Source organism: Aythya fuligula, chromosome 29 (assembly GCF_009819795.1).
Source record: "Aythya fuligula isolate bAytFul2 chromosome 29, bAytFul2.pri, whole genome shotgun sequence".
Taxonomy (NCBI): Eukaryota; Metazoa; Chordata; class Aves; order Anseriformes; family Anatidae; genus Aythya; species Aythya fuligula.
Window position 1 is genome coordinate 356,439 of NC_045587.1, and position 12,106 is coordinate 368,544.

Consider the following 12,106-nt stretch of genomic DNA (forward strand, 5'->3'; position numbering starts at 1 on the left):
CGGCCGCGGGATTTCAGCTGGGGAGAGGCTTCCCCGGGAGCAAACGGGAAGCGGAACGGCCTCAGCCCACCGCGGCGAGAGGCGGGAGAAGCTTAAACTGAGCTTAAATCAGCAGAAACCCGAGCAGAAGCCCAGCAGGGCGCTGGGAGAGCACGAGGCGCCGTTCCCAGGATGTAGCGCGGTGAGACGGGGCAGGGAACGGGGTCACCCGGCGGGTGTGCTCGCCCCAGCCTCTGGGTTCGGGATCTGGGGGCTGCGAAGGTGCCGCCGAGCATCCCCTGCACCCGCCTGCTCCCGAGCTTTTTGGGAGCTGCGGGACGGGGAGGGCTCTGCTGTGGGAACCGCTCTTGAGCAACGTGGAGGATTTGGCCAGCACGCAAGAATGAGGAAGATTCGGGTTGGGTTTTTTGGTAGCTTTTTTTTTTTTTTTCCCCCAAGTCCTGCTTTAAAAGCCCATGGAGCTCTGTAGGGATCCGGCGCGCTGGGGAAGCTGGGTCAGCCTGGCTGCGGCACAGCTCCCTGCGTGCCCCCGACCCCACACTGGCTCGTGGCTGCATCCTGCCCCCCCAAGGTACCCCCCGTGCCGCGATCCCCGCCCCGTTGGGCCCCCCCATGCCGAGCACGGGGGCTCCTTCCCGCGGTGCCGGTGCGGTGGGGAGGGATACGGGAGCGAGGTGGGGTGGCCGGGCTCCTGCTGGGATGCAGCACGGGGGGGGCTTTGCTGTAATGGTCGAGCGATGGTGTTTATGGTGTTTTCCTGCTGTGGTCTCTTCCCAGAGCTGAATTTGGGGTGAAATGGGGCCGGGTGTGTGCTGGCTGCCTCGGTTATAGCTGCAGTGAGGTCTGCAGGGAGCCGTGGGCAGCGCCGTGTTGATACAGAACCGAAACTTTGGCCAAACGCCTCGCAGGGACCCCTCTCCTCAAAGCACCCAGCTCCCTGTGCAGTCAGCAGCGGTTTTTCCTCCTTTCCTTGAAATCCCAGCAGTAGGTTCTTACGGAAATCTTATCCATCCCTCACCCCAAAGCAGCCCAAGCTGCTGCTGCTCCATGGCCTTCGGCGGCTGTGCGCTTGCAGGTTGTGCCCATGCAAGGCAGGTTCAGCCCCGGAGATGGGCTCGTTCCCAGCTCCTCCGCCCAGACACCGCTGTCGGCAGAGCTTTAAAGCAAATGTCCTGGTTTAAATGCCATGCAAGCTTCTGCGCTGGGCTTTGAAACTTTGTCCCACATCGCTGGGCTCAGACGGGTTTTTTTGCAAGGCTGGATTGCAGCGGCGGTGCCAGCGGGGCCGTCTGGTCTGCATCGCACTGGAGAAACTGGTTCTGTGCTCTCCAGCCCGTCCGGGGCTCGCCTGAGCCCGGGGCAAAGTTGTCGACGTTGGGGCAAAGTTGTCGAGGTTGGGGTCCCAGCATCTCGGGGGTCCTGGGCCCCCATCCACCGAGCGGGCACGGAGCGAGCACCGCCGCACGGCGCCGGGCAGGGGGCTGGGTTCCCAAATTCACCCCGCTGGCGGCTGGGCGCAAACCCTGCTGCTGTCAGGGCTGCTGTGCACGCTCAGGCTGAACAAGCCCCGGCCCGACAGCACTTTGAGTCACAAGGGCCCCCGGCAGGACAAGCAGGAGAGCAGCTCCCGAGGGCAGCGTGCCGCCGGAGGCTCGCCTGGCGTCTCCAACCCCCACGGCATCCCCATCGTGCCGGGGGGCCACATCCAGCAGCTCCCACTTTGGGCACGCGGCCAGCGCTCGGCTCGCTCCTGTGGTTCAATTTGCTTCTTTTTTTGTGTTTTGTTTTTTTTTTGGGGGGGGGTGATTTATTTGCTCCTGACATCTAGCGGCGTCTCTCCGCAGAGCCGCTGAGTCACTTGTGCCCGAGCGCAGGAGCCGTTGCCCCGGGCCTGCCAGCAGCAGCAGCAACCACTTAATTTTGGGGGCTGCCAAGGTTGTTGCTCGTCCCCCGGCACGCTCAGGAGGGAGCTTTGCAGGGGCAGAGTTTGGGCTGCAGCAGCTCCGGGTGCCAGAGTCGCGAGGTTTTGCAAGGCTTCACAGGCAAAGGCAATCTGGCTCCGCAAAACTTACAACTTTTGAGAGCAAATTGCCAAACCTGCAGCCCCTTTCCCCAACGCACACCCCCTGGCTGGGATTCACGGCCCCAGCACAGCTCCCTCCGACCCTCAGCAGCAATTCCTGCCCCAGCCTGCGCCTCCACCAGCCCCAGCAAAGCCCCAGCAGTTTCCCAGTTGTCCAGCACCATCGGTGCCCCTCGCAGACCCGCGCTGTGCCAGCCCCTGCCCTGCACGCTCACCGCTTTTCTTCCTTTTCTTGGTAGTCGTGAAGGAGCCCAGACCCTCGCCTGGAAGGAGCCGGCAGCGCCAGGGCCGATGCCATGGAAGGAGCTCAGCCCCCGCTAGCTGCAGGTAAGACCCCGGGACCCCTTTTGTGCCCCCAAATCCCCCAGGAGCCCTCGCCCGGGGCTGCTGCGTGCCCAGCGCGGCTCAGGGACGGCCTCGCTCCCTTTCCTCTCTACCTCCCCGTGTCTGCAGAGGAGCTGACAACCCCAGGGCTGAAGAAGGCGCACACCCCCCCTCTGCATGAGGACGCCAACACGGCCGTCATCGCAGGTAGGGGCTCCCCGCCGCGACCACCCCACTGAGACCGGGCGGCAGCAGCTCCGTACAGACCCCCCCGGGGCTAAACCCTGCTCCTCTCCGCCTTTCCCCCCCCGGCAGTTGTCATCACGCTGGTGTTCATCACCCTGCTGACGGTCCTGGTGGTGATCATCATCTACCTGTACAGAAACAAAGGCAGCTACCTCACCTACGAGCAGCCGGCGGCCGAGACGGAGCTGTCGGTGCAGATGGAGGACGCCCCCTCCAAGGAGAAGGAGGAGTATTTCATCTGAGCCCCCCCCCGGGTCCAGCGCGCGCCCCTCTCTTGCACTCAGGTCTGATGCCATGTGGCCTAAATCTCTCAGAATCTCGGATCTAGAAGCTTTTTTTTTTTTTTTTTTTTCCCTTAATTTATTAAGCAAACCTTTAAGATAAAACCAGGTGTGGCAGAGCACAGCCCGGCTCCGGCTGCACGCAGCCTGTCCTCCTCCCTTTGGTGCTTTCTAATACAGCCCAGTGACAAATGCCTGAAGAATTGCTCTTGTTGTTTTTTTTTCCTTATCTCCCAAAACAATTAAGTTATTCTGCTCTGGGTTGAGGGTTGGGGTAATCGGCATGGCTCATTTCGAGGCTAAGGGGGAGAACGCTTGTAAAGCGGCCCGATCGATCGCCCGAGTCACAAGGGGCTGCTGGCACGGGCAGTTCCTCCTTTAAATCACCCCCTCCCAAAAAAAACGCACAAACACAGAAGGAGGAAGTTTGCAAAATAGCAGCAAAGAGGAAACAAGCGAAGAAACCCTAAGGCGTGGGACAGGCAGGAGCCACGGGGGTTTACTGGAAGTCTAACAGCCAGTCTGCCACTTTATTCAAATTTTCAAAATAGTCTTTATTCTACTTTTTTTTTAGTATAAAAAAATCCACAAGTTAAGTGCACCACAGTGTATACAGAGAGATACGTAATGCTGAACTTCCATAACAGTCAGTTGGATGGTTAAACACAACATATACAGGACACAGATTTAGATTAAACTGAAACCTCGAGATAAAATATATTTGAATCTGATATTTTTCTTCATAAAACAAAACAAAAAAAAAGAAAAAAACACTGAGGATCCCTGAAATATTCTTCTTAACCCTACTAAGACTTCATTACACCCAAGTCATTTCTGAAGTATGCATTCGTAAAACAACCGATTAACCAAGCTAATTTGTGTGTTGATTGACAGTTGCTACACACCCTTGTGCAGATGGTGACCAGCCTCTCTGTTTGAACAACAGCCTTAAGGAGTTTTGGTGTCAGGACACCAGGTTGAGTTCAAAAAAAAAAAAGAGGAAAAAAAAGAGTTGGTTTATTAAGCATCGTCCTAAAAGCCCAGTTAGCATTTAATGAAATGTTCAAACATGAGTTGCATTGTGTTTCTGGCACCAAAGCATGGCTTTGATTAGATCTAATGTGCAAAGAAATCCAAGATTACTTGGAGTGTACAAAAGAAATCCCATGACACACGCCAGCTGCACGCCTTCCTGGAGGGGAGCGAAGGGCGACGGTGAGCACAGAGCGCCCCGAGGGATCCGCTCTGCAGTGAGGTCAGGAACGAAGCAGCGCCGAGGTGCCCCTGGTGCGGGGGGGGGGGAAGGTGGCCTCGCTCCCTGCCCAGCACCTCGGCTTCTCTGGAGGGGAAACCCCAAGGTCTGCGGGGCTGGCTCAGCAGGAACGCGAGGGGAAGGGGTCGCGCCCTGCCTCCAGCTCGCCCCCCTCGCCCTCCCCAAAGCAGCCGATCAATAAAGCTCAGCGGCAGCGCTGCGAAACGCGAGGGAGAGGCTGAGGGCTGCCTTGGTTTGGGGAACCCGTCTCTCCCCCCCCCCCATCTCAGCAGAGGCCCCGCTCAGCGCGGGGGTCCTGGCCAGGAGGAGACCTGGCGGCGGTGTCTGCTCCGCAACCTCAGGTTAATATGGACTAAAGCAGTTACATCGTGAGAAGTGCTGACGGTATGTGATGTCTTCCCTTACACAAACGTAGCCCCCCACCCCTTCCCGCTCCCCCCCCGGCCCCTTTCCTTCTTCACCAGATGGTGTAGCCGCCGTCCGAGCCTCCCAGGAAGAAGTTCCCCTTCCGCTGCGTCACCAAGACGTTGGCTCCCTGCATGACGGCCAGCTGGGCGGCGTTGGGGGGGCACCCGGGAGGGGGGGGCTGCAAAAAAGAGAGGAGAAAGGGGCTGGAGGAGCGCCGCAGCTCCTCCTGGCACCCATCTGCAGCGGGGTGCGGGCGCCCGGCACCTGCTGCTGGTGGCTGCCAGGCAGGGATCGGGGCCAGGGGGGGAAACACTGGGCTTCCACACCCTGCCCTCTGCTTTTTAGGGGTTAGGGTGAGGGGTTTTAGGGGTTAGGAGGCTTTTTGTGTGCGCAGAGGAGCAAAACCCTGGCGTGGTTGTGAGTCTGAGGAGCTGCAGGGCAGCGGGGAGTGAGGGTGAGCTGCAGCCAGGTCGCTCAGCTGCTGCCTTGCCCCCCTCCGGGGCACCTTATAGCAGGGTCCCCGGGCTGAACTGGGGTCTGCGAGCAGACGGAGCCCTGGAGCCACACGTCGGCAGCTCTCAGCTGAGCTCAGGGACAGCAAAACCCCCCGCACGAAGGCAGGAGCCCCCTCGTCTCCCCAAAACGCGATGAATTCGCTCTGCTCACAAACCCAGGCTCGTCTCCGCGCGCCCCTACAGCAGAAGCAGGCGGGTCCTGGCCGTACTCACCGGGATGCTGGCCGTCCCGCCGGCCCCAAACCTGGCTCCAGCATCAAAGCCGCCTTCCACGAGCACCGTGGAGCCGGGGGGGTACACGGGGCCCACGGGGTAATAGGCCATGGGGACGGAGGAGCCGATGGGACCCACGGCCACGGACTGGGCCACGGGCAGGAAGACCGAAGCGCCCGGGTACGCCGCGGACATGGTGGGGACGGTGGCGGCCCCCAGAGGCACGAAGCTGGGACGGTAAAGCTGCAAAAAAATAAAAAAAATAATAATAATAATAATAAAAAAAAAAGAAAGCCACGCAGGCAGGTTTAGAGCTTGATGACTCCCCACACCCACCTGCTTACTCAGAGCAAGCCCTGAGCTAGACTTTCACCCTCCCGCCCGCCCAGGGGAGCGCTGCCCCAGGGGATTACTTGTGGGTGTCCCGGGGGGGGGCAATTTCCCACTGCTGCTGCTCGGGGCCAGGTCCCCACAGCCCCCAGGAGCCCACCCAGGACGTTTCCACGGCCGGGTTCGTGGCTGGGGATCCCCTGGGCTCCAAGGGAGGCAATGCCCGGGGCTGTGATTCAATTCGAGCTGGGGCCAGGGATAGGAGCAGCAAACCAGCCCCCCCGGTTAAAAATAATAATAATGATAATAATAATGATAATAATAATAATAAAAATAATAATTAATAATAATGTAGCCAGGGATTGCTTTTTTAGGAGGAATCACCCCCACCTACCTCGGAGTACGCGGGCGGTGCGTCCGTGTAGGGCGGCGGCTGGGGCAGCGGCAGGGTCTGGGGGTACACGGGGGGGTTGGCAGGGGGCTGCACGGGGTAGGCGGGCTGGGGGGGGTACTGCCCTGCGGGGAGAAAAAACGACATTCAACCCGAGTCAGAAACACGAGAATTCACCCCAAAACTGAAACGCGCGGCAGAGCAGAACCAGAGGGGGCACCGAGACCCCCCCCGGGACCCCCCCCCGGGTCACTGAGACCCCCCCCGGGGGGAGCAGCGATGGCCGTGACCCCCCCCCCCCGGGGGTCCTCGGGGCTGCCCGGGGGGGTCCCAGGGTCTGGGGGCGGGGGCAGGACAAGGAGCCCCCCCCCCCGCCCCTTTTATTTTTGGGGGCCCTCGGCTGCCCCCCCCGCCACCCCCGGGTCCCCAAATCACCCCGAGAGGGTTTCCCCGTGCCCCCCCCCCACATGACGTCATCCCGACGCCCCCCCCTTTGCCCCCTTCCCTGCGAAGCGGGTCCCCGATGACGTCACCCGGGGGGGGTTCCCTGACGTCACCGGGGGGGTCCCCACTCCCTGCCCCCCCCCCCTTTTTAGGGTTCCCCCTCCCCGTCCTGCGGGGTCGTCCCAGGGACCCCCCCGTTACCTCATTCGCCCCCCGTGACGTCATGCGGAGATCCACTGACGTCACCCGAGGGCTCCCCCCCCCCCCAGCGCTTAATGCCCCCCCCCGCCCCTTACGTCACCGGGCTTCACCCCCCACACACACACCGCCCGGCACACAAGGGGTTAAGGGCCCGGCCGAGCCGCGCGGCGCCATGGCAACCGCGAGCCCGCCCCCCCGCCCGCCCCGCTCCCATTGGTCCGCCCGGCCCCGGCCCGGCCGCGCGGTCACGCGCTGCGGCGAGGCCCTTAAAGGGGCCGCGGCCCCGGGTAGGGGGTCGCCGGGTGGGGCCGGGGGGGGGGGGGTCGCGGCGCGGCCCGGTCCTTGCCTTTGCCGTTCATGGCGGCGGCGGCGGCGGCCCCGTCCCGGTCCCGGTCCCGCTGTGCCCGCGCCGCGCGCGCTCCCGCCTGCCTGTCACTGCGGCCCGCGGGGGCGCGGGGGGGGGGGGGCGGGGGCAGGAAGCGGCCGCTCCACGCCCGCTGTGGCGTCACCGCGCGCGGGGGCGGGGCCGAGCGCTCTTAAAGGGGCCGCGGCCCCCAATTCACACCCTGATGGGGGGGGGGGGGGGTCACAGGTTGGGGGAGGGACCTGAGGTGAGGGGGGGGCTTTGGAGAGAGCCCGGGGGTGAAAGGAACCGGGGGGGGGGGGGCAGAGTTGGGCTGGGGGGGTCTTGTATGGGCTGGGGGGGATTTTTTTTTGGGGGGGGGGCACCCTGTGTAGCCCGTTTGTTTTAGGGGGGGGGTCACCCAGCATGGCCCAGGGTCATTTGGGGGTGGGGGACACCCTGTATGGGCCAGGGGTGATGTGGGGGGGGGCACCCTGTATGGGTATGGCCTGGGGTGATTTGGGGGTGACCTAACCCAAAGGGGCTGCCCCAAAACGTGTCCCAGGAGTCACAGCGATGTTTGGGAGCCTCACTCCAGTGCCACTGTTCCCGGGGTCCCAGTTTCCCCAGTGACACTTTCCACGGCCCTGTGGAGGTGTCCGGGCCCAGTTATTTAATACCAGCCCCATTCAGCAAAGCCCCGGCATCCACCTCTGATCCAAAACTGGGTTAGGGAAGGAGAGTGAGGATTCCTGTGAAAACACTTAACAGATTTGGTGGGAGTTTAGGGCTGATTGCCGCTCCAAAAACCTGTGGGAAGTAATAAACTGCTGAAGATCCAGGAGCAGAAGGTTCAGCCAGGGGGCTGGAGCTGCGCTTAAAGCACGGTGCAGTTCCTGTGTGTGAAGTCTTCCTTTAAAAATAAAAAATAAAATAAAATATATATATAGTAATGCGTATGGGTGGCAATAAACGAGCACAAAAAAGAAAGCCCTTTCCATTTCTTTTGTGATTTTGATGAACTTTCTGGCTGCGTTTTGCCCAGCGTTTGAGGGCACAGCCCCCTTTTTCAAGCTCGGTTCCAGGCATCTCAATCAACAATATCATTGTTCTCTCCCAATTTAAGCGAGCCTCTCATGAATAATGTACCGGGTGCCTGATGAATATGCACGCTGGCTGGTGTGCCTGGGAGGGCTTCATAAATAATTCATGCCCAGAAAATGTTCTTCACCTTGTAACAGTACAGGAACTGTAAAAAAATATTTACCCTTTAAAGTGGGAAAGAAGATGGCTTGGAACTTGCCCGTGGAAATGCAGAGCGAGGGGGGTGAAAGCAAGGGGAAGGAGCTGCACTGCGAAGGAGATTTCCGAGGGACCGAGCCCTGATGTTTTCTCTCCAAACCCAACCCTGCAAAGCCCTGGAACCTGCTGGAGCAGCCGAGGGTTAAGGCTGTTCAGCAGCTCCTGATTTATTCTAAGAAATGTGCCTTTTTTGCTCCCCTGATACCGTTATAAGGAAAACTTCCTTGCAGAGGACAAGTGGAAATGCTCTGCGAGGTGTGAAAGGCGAGGAGAAAGCGTTTCCAGCCAGCAGAGCTGGGCTTCTCTGAAAGCACCAGCCTTCAAACGCCCTGGGATTGTTTTAGTTGTGTTTTTATCACCCATTGCCTTCTTTAAGGGTCTCTTGCGACTCCAAGAGGAAAACTCCCATGAAATCCCAAAACTGTGTAAAATCAGCTCGCGGTTCCTCACGCCGTGCAGCCCTGGGATGGAAACCTGGAGGAGTTTTGGGATGCCTGCCCACGGACTTTGCTTCCCAGGCTGGGCGCAGCTGGAAGGCGAAGGGGCTGCTGCAGATAACACGAACCAGATAACGCCCAGACGCTCGGCTCTGTGACCTGGGAGAGCAGAGGCCTGGGCTGGGAGTCCTTATTTACACAGCACGAGGTTGTTTAACCGCTATTAAAAGCAGAGCTGGCTGGGGTAACGTCTGCTTAAAGCCTAAAAAATCCACTGGTGATATCCGTGGCCTTAAAATCAGAGCTGTGGTTGTGAAACTTTGCTCATGTGAGTAACTGGGGGCAAGAGGTACTTTGAGACAGTGGGCACGCTATGGGTGCAGGCCTGTAGTTAATTATATAAAAGCAATGAATAATCATTTGCTAATTATTTAATGGTGTCTTCCACCTGGAGAAAATCCTGCCCTTCCTCCCCCTACCACTGAGATCGAGGGGATTTGTACTTGGATTTGCCAGGACTGGATTGCGTCCAACACAACAAAGTGGCCTGGAAAAAAAAACATGGAAATTTTAGAGTCTATTTCCAGCTCTAAGGAGAAAAGCAGAGCAAAGGCCGGATCTATTGGAGCACCAAAGAAATCGAGTGCATAACTCAGGTGTGTGGAGGGTTTGGGGGCAGCAGGAGTCGCTTTGCAGTGCGGAGGCCAAAATAAAATCTGGCTCCCTTTTTCCTGCGCTCCCAGCCATTAAGTTCTTGGAACATCTGGACGAGGCTGGTTTGTGGTACACACGTCCCTGGCAGGGCTGGAAACCTTTCCGCAGCAAATTGGATGTGCCAGAAACAGTTGGGTCAGGTGCAAACCCTTCTCTAACCCATGGCTGCGTGTGATGGGAGCAGCGAAAGAAGCATGGGCAAGAAAGCTGCGATGTTAATTTGGTCACCTACCAAGAGTTCTCGTCGGCAGAGCGAGCTCTGGAACAAAGGACACATTCTTGCAGTCAGCATTTTAGTTTTGCCAGCTCTTCCTGTCAAACAGTTAATTAAAATCCACCCCCCTCTCCAAACAAGCTATTTTCCCGGGGAAAAAAAAAAAAAAAGCAAAAAAAAAAAAAGCTTTTCAGCACTCATAAAATCAATTCCTCTTCAAGAAAAATTAAAAATGCAATGTGCACCCTGTTCCCCGTATGCATTATATTAAGCAGTATGCCAATGTATGTAAATGAGCCTGCAATTCAACTCGATGGAGGTATTTAAATATTCATAATCACAGCACAGCATATGCAAACCAGGCTCTCAGCAGAATTGCGCTGCAGTCTCAGATAGCAGCTGTATGCAAGTGAAGATGCTTTCACGTATCCAATTCGGTTTTTAACGAAAATGTGGCTGGTGCCGGCTGCCCGTTGGCAGTATTTGTGGGCACTGCCTCAGCCGGGCATGGAGCTGTTTAATTCCTGTTGAATGTGAGCGTGAGCCCCCGTGCCCCTTCGCTGTCTGCTGGGCTCCTCCAATTTGGTGTTAACCAGCACAAAATATTGCCATGGTGTGTTGCAAGATGAGGCTAGCCAAGGGTAGGTTGCAGTAATTCAGGAAACCGTCCTGTACACCCAGGAAGGGACGAGGGGCAGGATTTTAGCCTGGGAAGAACCACCCGTGGCATTTACGCTTTTTTTTTTTTTTTTTTTTTAACAACAACCTAATACAAACTTCAAATTTTTTTTTTATTTATTTTTTTTGCATTCATGGGACGATCAGAAGTGCATTTTGGATAAAAAAAAAAAAAAAAAAAAGTTATGAAAATCTTACAATGGACCGAAAAAGCCGTATTACAAGACAAAATATAAACCAGCCCATTGGCTTTTTCTGCAAGGACAGACGGAAGGTGTAATTCTTCCAGCTAACATAGACATGAAAGAAAAATAATTCAGCCTTGTCAAGCCGTGCTCATTTTTAAGCGGCACCAATAACTGAGATGCTAAGTTGGAGATTTTGTCTTTGTTTTCCTCCTTTTTTCCTGCTGGGAGGTAAGAAGAAAGTCGCAATTTAAAAAATTGTAAAAGACACAACAGGCAGGAGAATACACTTCGCTGCCTTTCCTTTTGATGATTTCAACCAGGCTGTAATTGGTCCGTAAGTTGGCTTGAAAAGCCACAGAATTGCACCTGTGCTCCTAACGAGCTTTGCAATTACAGAAATAGTTTTCCTCCTTCTTTTAATTGCGTGGTGACAGGGTTCACCTTGCACCTGAGTTCCTTTTGTGTGCCTTTCCTCGCTCCTTCCCCCAGCACCCCCCAAGCCTGGGTCCCCCCGAGCTGGCAGAGGGGCCCGGGGACCGGCACAGTTTTGGGGCACATTGCACGGCTCTGCACAGAGCTGAAACCTGCCGGTAGGATCCGAGAGCCTCCGGTAGCCTTGTTCCTGGTCCCGCAGCGGGCAGAAATCCAGCAGTGACCACACCACAGGCGCTGGCACCGACCCCACACCCCATACCCCTGTGCTACGTGGCCGGTGGGCGCAAGCAGCCACGAGCATCCTCGCTTTTGCTCCCTAGGACAAAACTTCCCTCCCACAGCACCCTCCCAAGGCTCCGAGCGGGTGCCCCAAAGCCCCCCGACACCCCCCAGCCCCAGGGAGGGGAGGCTGCGAGAGCCGAGCGTGGCTCAGAGCTCAGCCTCCTGCATATTACGGCGGGAGGCTGGATCTGAGGCTAATGCTATGCCGGGAACATGGAGCCTCTTGAATTATTACTGGGGCTTCCCCGGGCCTCCAGCTCCCTCCTCGCAGCCTCGGCGAGGCTTTTTGGGGTGGTTTTGGGGCAAAGCCCTCGAGCCCCGTAAAGGGTTTGGCCCCGGGGTTTTATCCCGAGTCGCAGCCCCCAAAAGGAAAGTGGCAAACGGGGGGCACCCTGTTTGTGCTGCCCCCGGGGAGCTGCGCGTTAATGTGACAATTAATTTCTGGTGATCAAGTGCCGAATTAGGGCGACGGTGAGCCGGCTCGGAGCCAGAGGGATTGAGGGGTGGTGCAGAGCTGGGGGGCTCCCCAGCTCTGCAGGGGGACACGGCTGCTGGGGGGTTGCAAAGGGTGACCCCAAAGCGTGGGGGGAGGCTCAGGGGTCTCAAGGTTTGAGGGGCTGCGGTGCGGTGGACTTGGGGGGCTCCGGTTTGGGGGAGCCCGGACTTTGGGGGTCTCAGGGCTCGGGGAGGGGGGCTCTGTTTTGAGGGAGCTGTTAATTTGGGGGTCTCAGGACTTGGGGAAGGGGCTCTGTTTTGGGGGAGCTCTTAATTTGGGGGTCTTGGGACTTGGGGAGGGGGCTCCGT

General features: G+C 57.9%; 2 protein-coding genes across 2 annotated transcripts; one reads left to right on the forward strand and one right to left on the reverse strand.

Moving 5' to 3' along the window:
- Window positions 1-1,884: 1,884 nt before the first annotated feature.
- SMAGP (small cell adhesion glycoprotein) lies at window positions 1,885-2,971 on the forward strand. Its single transcript, XM_032204905.1, has 4 exons — window positions 1,885-1,935; window positions 2,323-2,410; window positions 2,537-2,614; window positions 2,723-2,971. The coding sequence occupies exons 2-4, from the start codon at window positions 2,380-2,382 to the stop codon at window positions 2,893-2,895; spliced, it is 282 nt and encodes a 93-aa protein (XP_032060796.1). The 5' UTR covers window positions 1,885-1,935; window positions 2,323-2,379; the 3' UTR covers window positions 2,896-2,971.
- Window positions 2,972-4,484: 1,513 nt separating this feature from the next.
- On the reverse strand, window positions 4,485-6,541 carry DAZAP2 (DAZ associated protein 2). The gene is made up of 4 exons (XM_032204690.1): window positions 6,532-6,541; window positions 6,068-6,189; window positions 5,344-5,586; window positions 4,485-4,793 (listed from the first exon to the last, which is right to left on the reverse strand). Exons 1-4 carry the CDS (start codon window positions 6,539-6,541, stop codon window positions 4,665-4,667), a joined length of 504 nt encoding a protein of 167 aa, XP_032060581.1. The 3' UTR covers window positions 4,485-4,664.
- Between the last annotated feature and the right edge of the window lie 5,565 nt (window positions 6,542-12,106).

Excerpts from the sequence above, each read along its gene's own strand:
- SMAGP (XM_032204905.1), top strand. The coding sequence starts at position 2,380 with ATGGAAGGAGCTCAGCCCCCGCTAGCTGCAG. Across the intron at positions 2,411-2,536 it reads TCAGCCCCCGCTAGCTGCAG|AGGAGCTGACAACCCCAGGG; the intron begins GTAAGACCCCGG and ends CCGTGTCTGCAG. Across the intron at positions 2,615-2,722 it reads CAACACGGCCGTCATCGCAG|TTGTCATCACGCTGGTGTTC; the intron begins GTAGGGGCTCCC and ends CCCCCCCGGCAG.
- DAZAP2 (XM_032204690.1), bottom strand. Across the intron at positions 5,587-6,067 it reads CACCGCCCGCGTACTCCGAG|CTTTACCGTCCCAGCTTCGT; the intron begins GTAGGTGGGGGT and ends ATTTTTTTGCAG. Across the intron at positions 4,794-5,343 it reads GCGGGACGGCCAGCATCCCG|CCCCCCCCTCCCGGGTGCCC; the intron begins GTGAGTACGGCC and ends TCTTTTTTGCAG.